The following is a 21,198-nucleotide window of genomic DNA, read 5'->3' on the forward strand; positions in this document are numbered from 1 at the left end:
CAAAGCTGCAGCCACACTGCCCCCTAACAGGAGTAAGAAAAATTGTGAAGAACATGTAAAGCCCTTTTTAAAAATTCAAAATCTTTTTCTAGTTAGAAGCAGCAAGCTCTTACACCTAGTCTTTGATACTTGCCATGCCAAAAATTAATGAAATTGAATTCCCCTTCTTATAGAATTCTAATGCAGCAACTTTGGGTCTTTGAAGTTTTACCACCTCTCTTAGCTGTGAAAGTTCAATTCATAGAGTACCTTGAAAGGAGAAAAGCAGCCTGTCAGGTACAGAATACCTGGATCAGAGAAAAAAATTCTCTATTTTAATAAACAAGCCAGTCTTACACCATTGCTTCCTCAATAAATTTATTGCCACTTTCCAAAGCTTCACAGAAAACTGTGGAAGTTGTCTTAACTCTCAGTTCTGCGTTCCTGGGCCCTGAGAAAGCTGGCCTTCTTCTGAGCAACACGATCTTTCTTCTGGGCGAGTGACATCTTGGGACAGTTCCACCTGCAATATGAGCACAGTGCACAATATATCCAAAGCCAAAATAAGCAAAAAGGTGGTCAAGAAGCCTGCAATGCACCACTACTCTGATTAAGAGTGTGATGGGAAAATGTATTCGCATTTCTCTAATGTGCTTTATTTTCTAATACTGACTTAGCTGGGGCACCACAAAAACTTGGACAATTTAATTTCTCAAGAGGTAAACTGTACTCTTTTGTAACTGAAGTATGGACAGGCAGCCCCATGCAACAGCTGGGCCTTGATTGCTTTTCTCCCACGCTCCTGAAAAATCAGTAAGTTTAGTACTGGTGAAGCAGTGAACTTCCTTTCAGCTGAAGAGAAGCAGCTTTGCCACTGATAAGGCCTGAAGATGCACACCTCAGTTCCAGCTGTTCTGGCACAAGCATGCTTCACTTGAATTTTTTTCCTATAGTTAATAGCTCTTGAATTTTAGATTATTAACTGCAAAAGTAAACTCTCAAGTTACACAGAACTGCTTGTATCTTAATCTGATCTAAATCATGTGAATTTGACCCAACTGCAATGTGAATTGCATTACTTGTTTTACTGTGACTAAAATATCTTTAACAGAGAAGTCACATGGATGTCAAAGAGAATGAGTGTTTTACCTCTTTTTCTTGACTTCTCTCTTGGGTTTCTTTTCATGGACTGGATTATCCCGTATAGCAGCATGGGCTTTTTTATACATTTCTTCCATCTAAAAAAATCAGTAACATTTAACGTCACCATAGTGATCCAGTTGTAGGACATCAAAAATCCAAGATACCCTTACCTGAGCATGCACTAGAAACCAGTTTCATCACAATACAGCTTGTAATTTTGCATGGCTGCCTTTAAAACATTTCCTTCATACAGAAAACAACTGCCACAGCATGAAGAAATTCCTACTGTCATTATGTTAAAATATCCAAACACCCAACTTAGGCACTAAATGGCGAAAGTAGTTTTATCCTTATTTTACAGTTAGTTACTCTAGGGCCTTAGCTCCCTACAGACTATGCTCATAACTACAGGCTGGCATCTTGCAATTGCCATATCCTATTTTCTTTCAGTACTGCAGCTTCCCTAGATTTCAACTGAAAGGCAATCCAGAAAGTTATGCTACCTAGAATAAGACACTTCCATGTTTATTTATTAAACAAAAATTATTTCACACAAACTCTGGTATCAGACACATAACCTAACCCCTTTTCAGACCCTACTGCATACACATTATGAACCTGCTTAGTAAAAAAAAAGGCAGAAGTTGTGAATCTGAAGCTGCTTTTACAAGTTCTGCAAGAACCACGGCAGCACCTGCGTCATCCTGAGGGATGCGATAATGCTGCTGTCCCAGAGATAACTCTGGCTCCATAATGGCATGTATTTCAAGGATACCTTTGCTGGTGGTTTCAGCTATGAAAAACCTTTTAGGAATGTATGTTTTAAATCTCTAGGACCACTTACTAGGAAAACCAAGCAAGAATATTACAGGAAGCAGGACAATCATCTGAAAGGAGTTTAATACTTGGAAAAAGTGGAAGAAGCAGATCTGTATTCCTACATACCTTCTAGTGCTTTGCACAAAATACTAAAAGCAGTGCTAAAATAAAATGTATTATACTCTGTAGTTTTATGAAATGCCACCTTTTACAATAGAGCCAGCTTGGGCTATTCTATGCTCACCTGGAATGAAAAACTACCTACAGAGTCATAAAAATCCTAACACAGATTTTACACAGAACCACGTGCTCACAAGTGCAACTGCTACAGCTACAGAAATGACAGGCTGTGATGCATGATAAGGTTTGAGAGGATAGTATGTATAGAAACTTCCAAGGTAATTTCTTTACTGGGAAGGAGGGGCAGTGGTCCAGCACAGAATGCAGTCCTGTAAACTTGGAGTTATAGGTAGAATATTAAGCTTCACAGAAGGAAAAAAGGTCCCACTTCCGAAAGTTCTATGATATACTACAGAGCCCTTCATGAAGGAAAACAGTATTTTCTTCACATGGATAACATACAACATGAGTCACATAATTTTAGATACCAAACTTACTTGCATTACTACAGAAGTCACTACACAAGACTTAGCAGCATCTCTGTTAATATTCAAGATCGAGCCAGATAAATCTTACCCCGTCCGGTGTTATGTTGTTCTTTATGTACTGGGAGAACTGTTTCTTGTAAGCATCTTCATCCTCCTCCATCAGGTAACGCATATAATCTGCAACGTTCTGGCCCATGATGTGCTTGCGGTGGACCTCCGCATTGAACTCCTTGCTTTCCGAGTCATAGCCAGGGAAACGCTTGGTACTGTGGAACAGCAGTTACACTCAAATTAACACATATTGCCAAATGCTCTAATTCAGAGGCAAAGATCCACACAGAAGGGACTGATACATCAGATTCTCCCACAGATAACAGAGGGATAGGACTCTCTAACTAAAAATAAAAAAGTTAAAAAACAAAGAAGTTTCAAGTTCATCTCAGCTGCCATCAGTCCCGTCTTGAAACACTGCAGTGCATCACATACACACCACGGACCAACTACAGAGTGTTCAGTCATTGCGAGTGTCATCATGTAGCAGCCAAGTCAGAAAAACTGGACAATAGTCAGAAACAGGACAGCATGGGAGAAGGTAGGAAAATACACAACAGATCTCAAGATTTTCTTTCCTCCACTGCTGCTAGCAGACATGTTAGATAACACTGCCAAAACCTTAATTTAATCATTCACAGCCTTTCATGGGAACTACCAAAACTTCCATGTGGAAATTTTAAATGCAGGCAAACTGCTCAGACTTACTATTGTACTGACAATTGCAGCAAATATCAGTGTGTTCATACCTGGTATGTACACATTTTCACAGTGAAATTAATACCTACACACACAGACTTAACAGAACTCTAAAGGGTATTTACTTGAGTGCATTCAATCCCTTGATTTTTAATAAAAGCAACAGTATCTAAAAATTTCATAGCATTTTAACAGTTCTAAGATTCCCAGCAGAACTACCAGAATTGCACTTGTGGATTAAAATACAACCAAGCAAAAACCCACCAACGCTGGCTACATGATCATTACTGGGTCAGAACAAAATTATTAACATGAAGTGATTAGTATAAGCAGACTGTCACATACAGACACACCTTTGGTTAACCCTAAAGAAATTTTTCCAAACACAGATTACCTGTGAGGGATGGACAGACCCCCATCCACTGCACCCTTCAGAGCACCAAAGACTTTGTTTCCAGTGGTAGTTCTGGCAAGGCCTGCATCCAGGTAGCATGTAAAAGCACCAGGCTTGCCATCCACGCTTTCCACATTGTATTCATCACCAGTGACTTCAACTTGGCCTTCATAGATCTTATCGAGGCCAAATTTATTCAGAAGCTGTGGGAAAAGAAAACATACCTCTGAAATTCTTTCCATTTTTTGACAAAATGCAGAACCACCACCACCCTAAAACATGAAACTGGAGAAGAATCATGTTTTTAACTAATTTCTTTACAAAAATTATGCACCTTATACTAATAGCAAAGCTTTTTAACAACCACCACTGTAAGCATGTCTGTTAAGTTTCAACCTTCAGTTCCAACAGGTAATTTAAGATTAAATTCCAACAGTGAACTTAAGATTATTCATGAGCCCATGGATGGATGCTGTTTACCCATGTTCAAACTGTTCAAGGTACACTTGTTATATTTTCATCCTGACTCCCTCCCTCCACCAAACTTAAGCGTTGAGACTTAAAAGTGGGCTGGTGGAGCTGACACTGTGTGCTGTCATCACACTTCTGTGACCGGACAGTCACAAGAGGCCAGCAAATCTCTGTGGTAAAGAGGCAAAGTTAAAACGTTGAGAACGCCCCAGACTGAGGTGAGCTGACACAGCACCACAGGAGTGAGCTCTCCCGCTGGTGAGGGCCCCAGACAGGCCGGCGTAGCCAGCGGGGGCGGTACCGGGGGCGGTACGTACCCTGCGCGCCAGGAGCAGCCCCGTGCAGTACGCGGCCGCGTAGTTGGTCAGGCCAACCTTCACTCCGTACTTGGGCAGCTCGTGGGCATAAGCAGCACAGACAATCATGTCACCTTCAATCCTGGCATAGGCAATCTGACAACAAAACAAACGTCAGTGTGCTCACAGTTCTGGACTCATTTATTGTTGCTCTGACATCTCCTTACACCAATGGGAATACTGCAAGGAGCGTGCAGGGAAGTGCCAACCTCTGCATGCAAGCTCAGGGCGTGTGTTCTGGTCTGTTGCAGCTTTGGGGTTTCCCCGCTTACGTTTGTTTTTGTTTTGTTTCATTTCTTTGTTAAAAGAATGATCAACTCAAGTAAAGAACTGAAGAATCCATCTCTCTATTAGGCCAGTGAAAGTGTATGTCAGCAACAACTTGTAATTACCTTTCCCCATAATCAAGAGGCCAGGAAACTGCCTACAAAATCAACATTTCAAAGAATCATTATGGATGTGGGTGAATTCTGTCCCACTTCCTGGCACACCTCAGAAAACTGCAAAAAGCATGTGATACAGTTTGTGACAACATTGTTACTAACCTTTTGGAATGATTTTATTAATGGTCTGAGACATATCATCATCTCAGGGGTCTCCTGTGAGACACCAGTGCTATCATATAATTTTCTGCTGTTCATCTGTGGAACCTTCTGACTCCCACACCTCCTGTCTACATTCAAAAGTTGTCCCCTTTTTGCAGGATTATTACATACTGGAAAGGCACTAGTCAGTCAGATGAAAGCACCCGCCACCACTGATTTTTGAGTGTCCAAGATAGAATAACCTTGTCAATGACCGAACAGACTGACATCAACAGACAATCATTCTATGAAGGAACAACACAAACTTTTCCAGGTGCTTCTTTTTTGAGCTTAACAACATGTATTTATGATACAACAAACGTGCCTAAAATAACTTCAAAATTAGTCAAAATACTCTGAAAATAAAAGAAGTGAGCCATGGTGAGAAACTGCATATGATGCAAGACAGGACCACATACTTAATAAACATGAAAAAATGCATACGGTTCTTATTTACCAGTCCCCTTTAATACTCCAGGAAAGCCACCATACAGTCTCGCTGCTTCACGTAACCCACATCACAGAAATAAAACTCTCAAAAGAGAAGGCACCTTTAGATACAAACCAATAGCCAGTGCAGGTTGACAAGTCACACTGTCAACTTGGTTGTCTTCAGCCAAGCAAAAAGACCCCTTTTTGAAGCCCTTTACATAACACCAAGAAATATTTCCTCTCCCTAAAATTTTCTACTTATCCCAGCATCATTAAAGCAGTACCATCTAATATTGCAAACAGCCTTGCAGAACAATGGTAACACCAGTGAAACTTCTATTCTATGACGAACGTGGTTTATTACTGACGTTCCAACAACATTAAAGACTGTTCCTCTCTAAGGAACTATTTTACAACACAAAAACTGCTCAGATCCAGCCTAAAAATCCCCAGCTGCCCCAAGCATTCCCCATCCCTGTTCACTGCACCCAGGGAAGGCTGGTGAGCGAGGAGCAAGCATCAGGTCTTACCTGGCAAATGATGTCTCTGTTGGTAACACGCACAATCATCCTGTATTTAGGAGTGTTGTACTTGTTTTTATCTTGAATTACCAAACGTTTGCGAGCATAGTAATCAGTTTTTCCCTCTGAAAAAGCAAGAGTTGCAGTGTGGAAAAATGTGTGAACAAAGCAGGAATATTCATCAATGACATTTAATTATATGTTACAGGGAATTTTGTAATACCTCTCCTTCTCCTGAATTTCACTTGGTATCTCTTGAAGTACGCCTTATTCTTGACAACTTTCACAAACCCCTTGGATAAGAAACATAACTAAATGTTATTAACATATAACCATGTAAGCCAAGGCCATTCTAACTAAACGTACTGTGAATAAAACTGTGATGCATTCAAGAATAAAATGGGGTTTCCTATACATTTGGATTTAAAAAAAAATCATAAAAACGAAATGGGGAAAAAACCCCAACAATACATCAACCCCCCCAGATTCTACCCCTCCCACAGGAACTAACGCACACTTATCCCCACAACTTCGCAGTTTCGGGAGAAAACCAAACAGCGTATGTTTGTCAACTGGAGCTCTGTCTGCACGGACCAGAGCAGTGACGGTGGTCATTTCCTGTCACTCGCGCGCAACCAGTGACTCCTCTGGCACGTTCTGCCATGGAGCGTGTCCCCTGCAGACCCCGTCCCAGCCGGCCCGATACCCGCAGCCCCGGGCCCGGCGCGCTCTGTCAGCGCCGCCGCCGCCGCCCCAAGGCTCGGACCCGGCCCCGCCGCCGCCGCCCTCGCCCGGGCCAGCAGGGCCCGGCAGCACCGCGTCCCAGGGCGGCAGCGCAGGCGGTACCGGGGCCGCCCCGTGCCGGGCCGGGCCCCGCACAGCAGCCCCTCGCAGCCGCCCGCGGCGCAGTGGCAGCCATTGCCACGCCGGCGCCGGGCAGCCGCTCCGGGCCCGCGGCAATCGGGCTCCATCTGCGCGGCCGGTGCGGCGTGGCGGGCGCGGAGCGGCGGGCGCAGTCCCTCCCGACCCCCCCGAGCCCCGCGGGGCCGGTACCGACCATCGTGCCAGGCACTGTCCGGTCCTCCCAGGCCGGGGCCCGCTCCGCACAACAACTGCGCTCCGCAGCTACGGGGGAAAGGCCGCGCGCACCGCGCAGGCGCAGCTCCTGCCCTGCCCGCGGGCCTGCGCCGCGCGCCCCCGTGCTGCCCCCTGCCGGCCCGGCGGACCCGCTGCGGGCGGACCGGGGCGGTGCCCGCGCGCGCTCCCGCCGCGCCCCCCGCGCGCTCCCGCCGCGCCCGCGGCAGCCCTGGCGGCGCATCCCCCTCTGCTCGCACGGCCGTGGCCGCGCAGCCGCTGCTGCGACCGGTCCCGCGCCCCGCTCTCCGAGAAAGACATCGAGGTGCTGAGCGGGTCCAGAGATGGGCACCGGAGCTGCTGAAGGGTCCGGAGGGTAAGTGAGGAGTGGCTGAGAGAGCTGGGAAAGTGTACCCTGGAGAAAGGGAGACCTTATTGCTCTCTACAACTCCCTGACAGGAGGTTGTAGCCAGGTGAGAGTCGACCTCTTCTCCCTGACAACCAGAGACAGGACTAGAGGACACGGTCTTAGGCTGGGCCAGGAGAGGTTTGGGTTTAACTTAGGAAGAATTTCTTCACAGAAAGGGTAATTAGACATTGGAATGGGCTGTCCCAATGCTGGAGTCATCGTCACTGAAGGTGTTCAAGGAAAGACTGGATGTGATGCTCCATGCCATGGTCTAGTTGACAAGGTGATGTTCAGTCAGAGGTTGGACTCGATGGTCTCAGAGTTCTTTTCCAACCTAATTGATTCTATGATTCTGTGGTATCACAGAAATACAATTCTAAGGAAAATAATAATAATTGCTGTCATCTAACACCTACATGTAATGCAGGATCACTTCCAAGTCTCCTTTTGTTAACTACCCAAGCAGTTGTTAGCTAGGGATATGTCAAGACAAAGGGGTTTGTAAAAAGAAAAAAAATCCACAAATTTGATCTTAAAAAATCGGCAATTATGGAAGTATTATAGGATTTTAATTCCCTTCATTTTCTAGGGAAAATTGTCACAACTGATAAAATAGTAATTAAAAACATCAAACCAACCAAAAGCCCAATCAAATGCTGTTCTTATAATAAATTACAGATGCTTGAAATTATTGAGATTTGATGAATCAAAGCAAGAATATAGGCTTGTATATGCATATATACATATATTTAGACACACATACTGGATGAAACAGATTAAGTGGCATCCGATTTCTTGACATTGTCAGACAATAATGCATCTTTCTTCCTGATATATTTTTCTGGTTAATTGTCACTGATTTTACTAAAAACTCCCAAGAATCCACCTCACTAGTTATACACAGACCAATATTTTAAAAAGTTATTAATTTTATATAAATAACCAGGAGAATTAAAGAAATAATAAATATTTCCTACATCAGGTATAGTTCCTACAAGAAATGGAGCCACTATCCCTTGAGGTGTTCAAGAAATGACTGGATGACAAGACATAGTCCAGTTGACAACGTGCTGCTCAGTCAAAGGTTGGACTTGATGGTCTTGGAGGTCATTTATGAAAAATAATTCTGTAATCTAAGAATGAATTTTAGAAATCTCAGAATTCTATTTGCTTTTCAATTTGTACATAAAGTACCTCTAATGGAGCACATTGTCTTAGCTACTCTCTGACAAATAAATCCATGCTATCCAGTGAGGGTCTGCTGGCTACTGCTGGGCAATTGCTTCAATGACCAGTGCCTCACAGTTAATGGTATCATAAGCAAGACTCCCTTGGACTTGTTGTTAAACAAGGAAAACAAAATCAAACTCTTGTTCTCTGTAAGAAGACTTTTTACCCCTAAAATAGTTCACCATGACAAAAATCAGCCTGTTAACCCATCACACCCACACACTTTCTTGCTCGTTGTTATCCTGCAAAACAAAGGCTCCAGCTGAGCTTATTGGCTCCACCCCAGAATCTCACAAATTCAGAGTGAATGGCTCCTCTGCCCTTCAGTTACAATGTTTGTTCAAAGGGATACTGCTATTCATAGAGGCTCTGAATGTGTTGAGGTAAAAGCCAGTATTTTCAGTGCTTGAATGAACTAATTTTTATTGATAGGAGAAAAGTATATGCTCCCCCCCCCCCCCAATGCTATTTCTCAATTTCTGTCATATTGTATGTATTATTTTTACTTTTTTACTTTTTAGGTGTGTTCTGGAGAGCAAGGTATCAGGCAGCCCTTTTAGAGCGGTGTCTTGTATTTATAAGTCTCTTTGACTGACAAAATTGGTACTTTAACAACATCTCCTGCAAGCAAGGCCCCTCTCCCTGTTTGTCTGCAGAGGGCTCAAAGCAGTAGAGCTGTTGTCTGTGACTGGACTGCCCGATGTGGTCACTTATAGGAACTGTACCTTTTTTCCTGTGCTTGCAGCAGTGACAGCCTTATTTCAGTGCCAGACAAATATGCTGAAGGCCCAGCTGTAATCTCTTCCTGCTACTGCTGCTTTTTTTTTAGAGTGTATTCTTTGCATATTTGGCTATAAAGCAGTATTGCAGACTTCAGTATGTGTCCTGGAATTACTTTTATAATTATTTTTAATGAATTTTTTTTTATTAGAATTCTTCCAAGGGAAAATCTCTGTACGGTTTTGTCTAGGAGTCTCTATTCATTGTAGAAGGACAATGGCAAATGGGCTAATGATTAGCTGGGAGGCGGCGCGGGCAGACGGTGTCTCACTGTTTGTGTAACCCGATCGGCATGTGCTGAGCCGTGTCAGACCAGTGTGCGTGGGGAGGGCGCGCGTGGCCCGCGGCGGTGCCGCTCCCGGGGCGCTTCCAGCGCAGGGAACGCGTTATGAAAATTCCAGGGCAGATGCCCTGATTATATTAAAAATGCCAGCTCTTCGCGTCCTCGCCTCTTGTGGCGGCGGCAGCTTCTCGCCCCGGCGCTGCCGTGAGGGGCGATGGCGGTGCCGGGGGGGGCTCGGCTCCCGGCAGCGGTGCCACCGGCGGGCTGCAGGGGCGCCTCCCGGCCTTCCAGCACACAGCGCCGAGGCCGTCGGGCACCGGAGGGCCGTGGCAGCCCCCGAGCGCGGTGGCGGTTCGTTCCCCGTTCCCCGCTCTCCGCGGGCGGTCCGACGCGGCCCCGGTGCGGCGCTTGGGTTCAGGTCCGCTCCTGGCGGCCCGGGGGCTGCGGGGGCCGCGCTGCCCCTGGCGGCGGCTGCGCGCCCAGTGCGCCTGCGCGCGGCGCGGCGGGCCGTGTCGGGGCGCGGGGCGGCACAGCGGGGCGGACGCCGATGCCCGCGCGGCCGCTGCTCCCGCCGCGGGCAGCGCTCCCAAGGTGAGGCGCTCCCGGGGTGAGGCGCGCCGGGACCCCGCGCAGCGCCCGAGACCGGCCGGGCCCAGCCCGGGCGGAGCGCCGCGACCCCGGCCCCACGGTACGGTGCCGTGCCGTGGGGCCCGCGGCGGGGCCCGGCCGGGCAGTGTCGGGGCGTCGCCGCCCGCCCCCGCCCGGGCCGCACTGGCGGGGTGGGCGGCGCGGGGCTCCGCCGGGCAGGCGAGAGGAGGCCGCGCTGCGCGGCCCTGCCCGGCGCGGGGCTGCAGGGCCGGCGGGACGCGGGTGGGCAGCGGGAGCCCCGGGGGGGAGGCGCCCTGAGGGAGGGGCCCGGCCCGGGCACACCGGCGGGTCTGTCTGCGAAGGGCGAGTGTCCCTTGGCTGGTGGGAGTGACGCTGAGCCGGGAACCCGCGGGTCTGTCATTCCCGAAAGAGAGAGTTTGCAAATGCTGCTTCGGAAATCTGCTATCTCCTGCTGCATCTGCATGAACGTGGTTATATAATGAGGGTAAAAAGTCGGTATTGATGTTCTGGCTACTTGTTATATTTTACAGCTGTAGTTATTAGTGCCATTTTGCTGTGGTTCCGTGTAATGCCTGCTAATCGTCAGCATTGATAATCGGAGCGATTTCATGGCAAACCATAAGTTGGTTCATACCATTTTCAATCTCCAGCGTGAGCTACCATTAACATTGCCTGTATCCAAACATAGCATGCCACATCAGTCTCGGACAACTTTGTCTTTTCCAAAGGTCACATGCAAAAGATGTAGAAAGGAGACAAATGCTAACAGAGAAGAGCAGATATGTCTTTTTTATCTCCAAAAGTATTTGTCAAAAAATTCTATATTTTTCCCTATTTATTTTTAATTTGCTTTACTTCATATGCCTAAAGAAGATGGTAGCTGGATCTGGTTTGGTTTACTGGTAGATGGCATTAAAGTGTTTTGTACAAACGTGTCTGTTTATTTCTCTTTCTCCAGTGTGCGGTGTCAGCTTTGATCATGATTATACAGCTCTATTTATTTTTATAAAGATTTAAGGCTTATTTTGAAATACATAGCTATGAGTTCTTTTTAAAATAAGGATTAGGAGAGGAAATAAAGGCAGTTGGGGAAGAGGGGTGTGATCAGGAGGAAACCACTCGCTATTATGAATCAGCATTGCTTGAATCTGCTAAAGTGGGGTGAGAGCAACTGTAGTGATTGTCACTGAATGTTCATCCAGCCCAACAATACCTCGAAGACGAACAGATGTTTGGATGAAAGAAGCTTTAACAGAACAGCCTTACTTCCTCCTTATATCTCTTCCAAGATTCTTGCAGGTTGAGGCTTAAAGACTTTCTGAGCTGCACCTGGTGGCTTAGATTTTTTGTTTTGGTGATGTTGGTTGGGGTGTTGGTTTTTTTTCCTATTGCCCTCCATATGTTTGTCTCCTGTAGATTTGTTTAACTGGTGTTGAACAAGCAAGCAGGAGGTGGTTGGAGAGTGGAATGGCTGAAATCGTGTTAATGGAAGAGATGGGAGAAAAGCCTTTCTAAATTTATGGGAGAAGAGATGGAGAAAGTGACATGCCTAAACAGTGACAGTTTGTTCTCTGGGTAGGATTGATAGTAAACAGAGAGGTAGTAAAAATGGGAAGACAAGTCCTTTGTCAGTTAATTTTGGAAAACAAAAATATTTACCTTGCTAATTCAAGGGTCTAGCATCACAATTTAGAAGGGGGAAAACAGCTGAGTTGGGGTTCTGCATACTTAAGGTTGTGTTTACATCTTACTCTTCCTGAGTTGTTTCCTTAACTTGTAGAAAAAAGAAACTCTAATGTTTAAGGGAGAGATACAGTAGAATTGAATATTTTGGATATAATTTTAAGCATCAAATGCATAGTTTAAAAGAAATCTCTTTGCTGGTGGTCCAAGAAGAGAAACAAAAATTAAAGCAAACCCTGAGTTTATGAATGTTATTTTCTAAACTAACCTACACTTGCCTTCATTGCAGTCTCTTAATTAACTTTTTTTCCCAGATCCAATTAAAATAGTTATGGTTTTTAAAAAGGTAAATAGTAAATATTATAAGAGTATGTAATTTTGAATTGTTAGATGCATTCTCTGAAGTTCTTGACTATGTCACTGAACCTTGTAGGTAGCATGCTGAGTTAGAGCCTTGTGTCTTCTGTATTGGTGAGTATCAACACCAGCTGAACGCAAAGCTTTGATTCCTTTGATTTGGGTATTACTGTCTTTCATGGCAGTCATCTGCTTAAGTGTGGATTGCAGCACATCCTTTCCTTCTCTAGCCAGAGGTGATTGCACCAAATGGGTGGTTCGTCAGTGACAGTGCAGCGCCTTTGCTCTTGCTTTGCCTGTTCTGTACCCAGCTGTAAAGTGGTTTTGTTGTATGGGTGTACACAGAAACTGCTCTCAAAGGTGGCAGAGAAGTGATTTACTGAATGCTCGCTTTCCCGTAATTACTCTTAATGTTGTCTATTTTCCTGTGAACTCTGGAAACTATTCAGTTTAGCCATGAAGTGGAGTTTTGGGTAGAACCTGGGACATGCTGAGCCTACTGCAGGGCTCAAGCAATGAAGGATCTCCCTTCAGTTGTGATGATAGGGATGGTGCTGTGGTCCTTGTCTTATTTCAGGGTGGGTGATTGTCAGCTGTGTTTGCTCACGGTCTGCAAGAGTAATCCTTCCCAGTCCCAGCGAGGAAGTTGCATATTTGGGGTTGAAGTGCAGTGCTGGGGTTGGTCTTTATTCTGGACAAGAAGTAAGGTCATGTGACAGAATGACTGTGGACACTTAACCTTTTTGTATTAATTTCCAACTTGGAAAGCAGCTGAAAGCCATCACCAAATATCTCTGTGTTCTTTTGTCTGAACAAACTTTACCTGGGCTGTGTTACTGGAGTTGGTCAACTTGCCTGACCTGTGTTGCCTTTACTTCCACAATTTAATCCTTTTAAAAAAAGAAAAACAAACCCTAACTTAGTATTTTGGTAATAGTTACTATAACATGTTCTGCTACATGTAGCCATTGAACTTCCCAACTCCTTTGTGTTCTTACGCCCTGTCATGACTAATTTTAGTGATTCTTAGCAAAGCATTAAATACCTGTTTGATGACATCATTACATATTCTTGATGCTTTTCTAAATTAAAAGAAAGTAATTATATTGTGATGATACTGTATTAATTATTTTTTCTTTGGTTTCATCAGATGGCAGGTGGAGCCAGTCTTTCAGTAATGGGTTGTTGTTGCCATAAGTTAACCATGCACTTGTAGCTAAGAGGATGCTAGAAGGGGCTTACTGTTATTTTTCTTATAGGAAGATTATCAAATGTCATTTAAAATGGACATAAAAAATTAGTAGGTAGCCAAATCCTGACGTGAACATATACTGTCCACATAACTATATGGAATGATACTGTATAGAAGTTAGTTTTAGATCTCCCATTTTTCCTGTATTCTTCTTGATTATATGTAGTTCAAACAGTGTACTACTTTCAGGCATAGTAAAAACAAATTCCAGCTTCCATGCTCTCTGAAACAGGAGAGCTAAAGCCCAATATTCATTAAGCAAAGTCATTTTTTTCTCCATTGGATTGCATTACTGGTGGAACTTCAGAGGTTTGACTGAGACCTTAGTAAGTGTTTCTCAGCCCTTTTGAAAAAGAATTGTGATTGATCTTTCTGAAAACAAAATTGCAAAAGCAAGTTAAAAATCCATAATAAGACACATTATGTTAAAAAGGGCTTGGGGTTTTGACATAAATTATTTGGTGTTAGACTGACACTTAAAAATCATCTCTCTCATTGATCTTCCTTGCATTTTTCCCCTAGTAGGCCATTTTGAAAGAAGTAAATAGACCCTTACTTCCAAATGGAAGTGCAAAAGTCAGTGGCCAGCTAATCAGAAAATAACAAACTTCCTTTGATGGTGAGCAGATACACATTTCTGTGAAGAGCCATTTCCCTTTTCTTTATTGATTATCTAAGGAAAATTAGATTTCTAAGTGCTGTGCTCATAGAAGGCTGCAGGAGCACTGTTACTGGAATAGCACGGAGGAAGACCCTTGCATAGCCACAAAAATACACTTGTTTCAAGTTACACTGTCAGTGCTTGTGAAGGCAAGTTGTGGCTATGCTAAGAAAATTAGTGGGCAAAATGCAATATTACTGCAAGGCCATGAATGTAGGCATGGATTGTGGTTAAAGAATTGACTATTGATGAGTGCAGCTGTGTTTATATCGGCTCTGTTTACTGCATAGCTTGGGCAACTTTTCTCTGTGGAAATTACTAACTTGGTTATGCTTCTCTCTGCTAAAATCTTTGCTTTTCATTTCTCGTTGGCTGTCAGCAGCCGCAGGTTGCAGTGAGTTGTAGTTCACAAGAAAGGCTGGTTACCATTCAGTCATTTGGAAACTGTTCTACTGTTTTGAATTTGAGTGTAACTGATAGAAAGCTGGACTTCTGGCTGATCATTTAAAGGAAAGAAGAGTAATATCCTGAAGTGGGTTCTCACCAGTCATGTGGTTTGTTTAAAGTAATTAATTAAGTGTTACCATATTGCATAAGGGCCATGCCTATCGCAGACTATTCTGAGTTGGAAGGGACCCACAAGGATCATCGAGTCCAACTCTTAAGTCAATGGCCCACACAGGGTTGAACCCATGACCTTGGCATTGTTACAACCAAATTTTAACCAACTGAGCTAATCTCAGGGTGTATGTTCTTTGGTTTCTCCATCAAGTCTCTTTTCATGCATCCCTTTCAAAAGGGAACGGTGCACAACTTGGTAAACGAAAGATGAGCATTTTGGTTCTAACCTGCACATTGTGACGTAAATTTCTATTATCTCTCCAAACACTTTTTATACCATTTTTTTCTTCCATGTGGTTTGTGTGGCCAAGTCAATCTATTGGGAGGTTGATGGTGATGCCCTGAGGTGAGGTGGGCCCTTGAAGACATCACAAAAGAAGGCCGTGCTATGTCTTAACACTCCATCTTTTGTTAATCTTATCAGTTTGAAAGCCCTTTGTCCTCTGCTTGGAGCATCTCTCCAGGGGGGCTGAGGCATTTCCCTCAACCCATCAGGCCTTATCAGGGCCATCACCCTACAATTATAAACATGCGACCTTCAGAGTGTGCTACAGTTTTGTAAATGCCCGATGATACTTGAACGCCAGTGAAATGATGAAGTTGCATTTTGCTGAAAAGAAAAAAAAATCTCTAAAACTTCCAATCTAGTGCATAAAAACCCTGACTTTGCAGTTCTTTATTTTAGCTGATTAACCTGATTCTTCCTACTGTTTTGTTAGCCAAGGGAATGGCCCTTTGAGTCTATGTGTGCATCACTTGGCATGCTGAGCCTCAAATGTAAAGAAGTTTTCCAGACCGAGGTCTAAGAGAACAAAGGAAGTTCCCCGTTAAAAGTTTTTACTGTAGTCAAGTCAGTACTTTTTCTTGCAGCTCTGAGGAGCTCTCAGCCATTGTATCTACAAAATCACTGTATTTAATTCTTTTCCCCTTGAAAGAAAAGAAGAGCTCTGTGGTTTTCAGGAGGTTGTTCCATCCCTATACAGAGTTGAAACTTTTTGATAGAGGGCCATCTTTAGATGAACAGGAGATGGTGTCTGCAACAACAGTGGTTTTTCTTCTCAGCATGCTGGGGCAATGCTTGACAGACTGTAAACCATGCTGGACTTCAGAGGTAACTAAAAACCTGAAATTTTTCTTGGAAATAAAGGGAATTGTTTGACTTGGTCAGTGATAGAAATGTTAATCATGGGACTTTGAGCAATGGTTTCGACTTTTAGTGGGTTGCTACAACATTTCTAATGAAGTTCCTCCTTAAAACACCTCATGTATTAGTTTTGTTTGTGAACTTCCACTTTAAGTTTCTCTGGGCTACCCAAAACCCCATGACATACTAGTCTGGTGATGCCTTTTAAAGAATGATGCTAGACAAAGCATTCTGGTAGCATAAGTTTTACACCATCTAAAATGTTAGACTGCTTTATTTTTTTATATCAAAAGGACTTGGAGTGTTAGTGAGTATCAAGTGAAATGGAAACTGGGGAATGCTAGCCGTGATATTCCTGACTGCTGTTAGGTGATACTACAAGAAAAATCAGGAATATGACAGTAAGTCAGGACTTCTTCCTCACCTGTCAGCAGAAATCAGTTATATGAATTTATAGTGTAAAAACACAGAATATGCTTATAGTGAAACCATGTTTGAGCCCTAAGTTGGGGGTTTAGCTTGTCAGGGAGCATGAGAGCAGCCTGATTCACCAGCTACCTCACCTGCATGTGTCATTGACTAAGTCAGTTTAATTTATTCTTCAGATATTAGAATGCTGTTAACTTTGAAGCAAGGAGAGGAGACTGGTTATGTGGAATGCTGTATGATTGGCTTGAAAACCACATATACAATTTCAGCCCCAATTATGTCAGACTTCTTTTTATATGTAGACTAGTATGATGATTAGTTCCTGTATTCTGGAAGTTCACATTTCTTTCTCTTTTCAGGAAGAGAAGAAATAGTTTAGAGCATATAACATATACAGTAATGTTTGTGTAAGGCATGCAGTTATTTTTACTTTGGCATGTGATAAGAATAGTTGAGACAGGATTTGGGGTAATCAGGATATCTGTAACTCTCTAATACAAATTTTCTTCAGGGAAATGCAGGGTATAGGTAGTAAGGTAATTCGATGTGTACAGTGAACAAACTTTTGTGGTTTTTTTAAATCTAAATAGACTTTTTTTAGAAAAAAATGTCTAGCATTGCAAATACCTATGGTGCTAACACATTTGGGCTTACTGTAAGGTTCTGCATTTTACCTTAGGATTCATAGTGAAAGAGGATTATACAATTGTATGTAATGTGGGATGTTGCAGTCTACCTTCAGCTAACCTTATTTAAAATATTTTGGATGCTGCTCCACTGCAGTACTCCTTTGAGCAACTTGGAAACTCAAACACAGTATTGTAGTTCCTCTAGCCCTGTAATCATCACATAATTAAAGATACTAAACATAAAGTTGAGATACTAAATTTTATGTATAATTGGCATATATATGCTGCATATCATATGCATCTGTGTATGATATCAATGTAAGCATTGATTATCGTTGCAGTAACGTAGAGGATGGAGCAGACGGGACTGTGCCTTGCCTGATTGATCAGGTGGCTGAGAATTTCTGCTAGTTCTGTTTTGCCCGCTGGAAACTGCATCAGAGTACAAAGTCTAGCAGTTAAGTCTCCTGTGCCCCCATCTGTTTAAAGATCAGTATGTTCAGACTCAAAATTCACACCTTTCTTTGGGAGGTGTCTGCATGGCCTTAGGCAGGCAGATGCAAATGAGCCTTCCTGGGTGTGTTGGCAAAGCAGGAGCGGTGTAGCTGTCAGTGTGGCTTGGAGCCTGCACGAGTGACCCTGCCTTGGAGCTGGGTGATGCCTGCTGAGCTCCACGTGTGCAGGTGTGTCCCTGCCTGCTGGTCTCCAGACCAGCCGTCTTCAGTGGGAAGTGTTGGTGTCCTCAGGGGCAGACTGGACGTGGCATTTGTGTTCAAGATCTCTGATAAATTGGCAGGGTCTTGAGTGAGCCCTCTGAGGAAGAAGCACATTTTTAAAATGGGTTGATCCTACTTTTGATCACACATTAATAATAATTAATAATGGCTTGAGCATCCTGATGGTGCTCTGGATGATTTGGCATGCTTCCCAGCCAATGTAGGCTACCTTTGGACTCTTCAAATGTAACTTAAATTTCAGCATCTGAAAAATGCTGGGTGGAAATAACAAGGAAACCAATTCTCCTTGCAAAGATGGAAAACTGGCTGAAGTGAGTTGAGTGAAGAATGCTGTTAACTGGGGGTGTCCAGGCTGGGCTGGTTTAGCTGTAGGGGTGGGGAGCTTGCCTAGGGAGGTGTTGGGACTCTGGGAGCAGAGTCTGGGTTTGAGCCTGTGTAGCTGCCGAGGGCACCAGGTGGAGCAGCTTCACCGGCTGGGAGCGGCAGGACTGAGGTGCCACAGGGTGATGGCGAAGGCACAGGCCCTGTCTGGCCAAGTTAGATTTGTCACTGTGACCCAGCCAAGATCTCAGGACGGGCACTGTGGTTATCTGGCTGTCCTTATTACTGCTACAAACAGCTGAGCAGGTGACTATGATCGCTTCTCCCCAGCAATTGAGTAGCAAAGGGAAGGACAGTTTGTAACTGGAGTGCCGAGCATTGTTATCGGCAAAAGAGAGACGCTGCTGCAGGCCTGGAGATCTGTCACTTTAAACAATAACCAGGTTTTTAAAGAAACATTTATTTAGGAAAGCCTGAGGACGCTGTCCAAAAATACGAAGATTAAAGGTTTAATGAGATTTGCTTTCTTGAGTCTTTCTAGAATGCTGCGTTAGGCAAAACCACATCTTTAAAGTGGGAAGTTAAACGAAATGCTCATACAGATTTTCCTGCCTTTCCTGTAGTTGATGATATCCAGTGAAACCATTCATGGTGAATATATTCTCATTGCTGTCACTGTGATTTTTAATTGAGGAAGCCCCAGTTTCGTGGACAGGGCTAGAGTGAAACCTTTAGCTCTTTCCTGTCAGAGACAAGAGGGACAGATCTCTTAGGAATCAGTAGGATTCTCTTGTGTACTGTGTATATGCATTATTTTAGTAAAATGACACAGAGTTCTTGTTGCAGGGGTTGTCAGCAGAAGGGTGGGAGGTAGCAGTGGTTTGTGGTTTAGTGATGGCCAAGTACAACTACCTTGTTGGATGGAATGGTGTACATGGAGTTGGAAAGCTTCTGACATGTAGTAGGGCTTTTCAGTCTTCCTTAGGAGGAGTGTAAAGAGTTGGAAAGGCAAGTACAGGAGCATTCAGTGTGAATCCATAGGAATGCTGGTATGTTGCTCCATACAGGAGGAAAAAAATAATTAAACTATATAGATTTGCAGCTTAAATTTGGTAAAATAATTCAAGCAACTGGATCTTTACATGTTAACATTGCTATTCTGTGTTCTCCACATCACTAAAATCAGCTGAACAAATATAACTGCTATTTCAATGCTTTCCTGAAGAGGATCAATGTCACTAGTAAATTAATAGGAAAATAATTTGCTTTATTGACAATGATTTTTCTATTACAATTTAGACTAAGTTCTATTTGCGTGTTAGTATTTAAAGGGAATCAAAAGAAAAGACACACTAAAAAGAAATGAGCAAAACCAAACCCCTAAAATTACTAATTACAATGTATACTCACTTTCAAAAATCCTGGTATTTTAAATCTGACTTCCAGAACGTTGTAATTCCAAACCAGAGTATTTTATTTCCACTTCTCATCAAAATACTGATCTGTCTTCAGATTAGAGTAAAACCACACAGCTGAAAGGAAGGTTAAAAACTGTGCATGTGTCTTATTTTACAATTATTGTTCTGATGTTTATTGGGTTCTGGAGGCAATTTACTGGAATCATAGATGTGAGGTGTCCATATGTTCAGATCAGGTTTCTTGGGACACAGCTAAGGTTTTCTCATTTTCAAATTTCAGTGACCTATTTTCTGGAAGGTCTTAAGTCACTTGTCAAAGAATAATCCTATGAAATCTGCCACTGTTATAAATGTTGAAATTAACACAGGTGAAATGATGAAATATGAATAATCCTGTTACTCTGTCCTATGTAGGGAAATGGATAATGAACTGATAGTTAAATGCCTGGTCCAGAAGCCTTCACTGATGCTGACAATTTAAAAGTGTTGGCTTTAGATTTTTAGGAAACCCTGGGTAAAAAAGGATGTAGTTGTGACCAGTTAGCTGTTATACCAGAACTGTATTTTTCCTAATTTAGCTTGGCCCTAGATGACTGCCATAGTTGTTTTTCCCCAAACAAATTCTTCATGTGTTTTTGATGCAAACTTCACTGGGAGCCTTTTGATCTCTAATGTTTGCTTTGGGAGACTGTGCACTTTGCTTGCCCTGTGTGTCAGTGCTTTGGTACAGCAGGCTAGGAATGTTTTGGGGGTACTAATTCTCTGATGCCTTCTAATGAATGGTGTTAGATACACTGTTCTGACTGATTTGACTGCTGTTCTGTATGGTTTTCTTGACCATACTGTTTCTTGGTATTCTTCACATAATTGGCTTCTACAAACCTTTTATTTTTTTAAATGCCTGATGAAATGCTGGTGAATGAGTGTTAGCAAGATTCTTGATTTCTGTCCCCTCTGCCACCCCCTACCTCAGCTCTCCTGCTGGGCACTGTGAGCCTCATATTTATAAGCCAGACTGACCTTGAAATTTACTTTTTTGACTTAAGTTTTCCCAGTTACTTTGTGAAGAGAGAAAAATAGAATGTGTATTTTCCTTTCCTGTTTGCACGACAGGGTATTGCTCAAAATCACTGCTTTCCTAATCTTTATACCTAAGGCTCTTAGAATGGGTGACTGTTAAAGCCTGCTGTGTATGGCAGTCAGTTTTGCTGTGTTGTTAAGATTGGCCCTGTTTCTGCCAGCATTTATTTTTGGAATAGTTGCATTACTTGTGATATTTTAAGCAGTTTAAAGCCTTTGAGAAAATAATCATTCTTAAGTGAGATGTATGAGTTACCTTCATTATAACACAATTTTATCAAAGTGAAACAGCAATAATTCATCATTTCATAGCAGTAGTGAACAAAGGATGTAGACTGAGAATAAAAGATTAATGTATTAAAGTTAGGATTTTGAAACATCTAGTAATTTTTATTCCTTCTTGTATAAAAATGGTGTCAATTGC

At 43.2% G+C, this 21,198-nt stretch overlaps 2 protein-coding genes and 1 non-coding gene across 7 annotated transcripts in view; 1 reads left to right on the forward strand and 2 right to left on the reverse strand.

The window, feature by feature from the left end:
- Positions 1 to 340: 340 nt before the first annotated feature.
- Positions 341 to 7,242, reverse strand: RPL5 (ribosomal protein L5). Its single transcript, XM_071565820.1, has 8 exons — positions 7,115 to 7,242; positions 6,281 to 6,350; positions 6,067 to 6,182; positions 4,482 to 4,616; positions 3,694 to 3,896; positions 2,638 to 2,815; positions 1,129 to 1,217; positions 341 to 502 (listed from the first exon to the last, which is right to left on the reverse strand). The coding sequence occupies exons 1-8, from the start codon at positions 7,115 to 7,117 to the stop codon at positions 403 to 405; spliced, it is 894 nt and encodes a 297-aa protein (XP_071421921.1). The 5' UTR covers positions 7,118 to 7,242; the 3' UTR covers positions 341 to 402.
- Positions 2,992 to 3,088, reverse strand: LOC139676692 (small nucleolar RNA SNORD21). Its single transcript, XR_011698700.1, has one exon. It is a non-coding gene; the product is annotated as a small nucleolar RNA SNORD21 (small nucleolar RNA).
- Positions 7,243 to 7,334: 92 nt separating the features above from the next.
- The window catches only part of EVI5 (ecotropic viral integration site 5), a 79,242-nt gene continuing 65,378 nt past the window's right edge, over positions 7,335 to 21,198 (forward strand). For 2 of the 5 annotated variants that reach the window (XM_071565811.1, XM_071565814.1), the window contains exon 1: positions 10,381 to 10,424. The gene's annotated coding sequence lies outside the window, so the exon portion shown is untranslated. Of the gene's footprint in view, positions 7,508 to 10,318; positions 10,425 to 21,198 lie in introns of those variants that run through there. The other 3 variants (XM_071565812.1, XM_071565817.1, XM_071565813.1) reach the window with 3 other exon arrangements.

Source organism: Pithys albifrons, chromosome 10 (genome assembly GCF_047495875.1).
Source record: "Pithys albifrons albifrons isolate INPA30051 chromosome 10, PitAlb_v1, whole genome shotgun sequence".
Classification (NCBI taxonomy): Eukaryota; Metazoa; Chordata; class Aves; order Passeriformes; family Thamnophilidae; genus Pithys; species Pithys albifrons.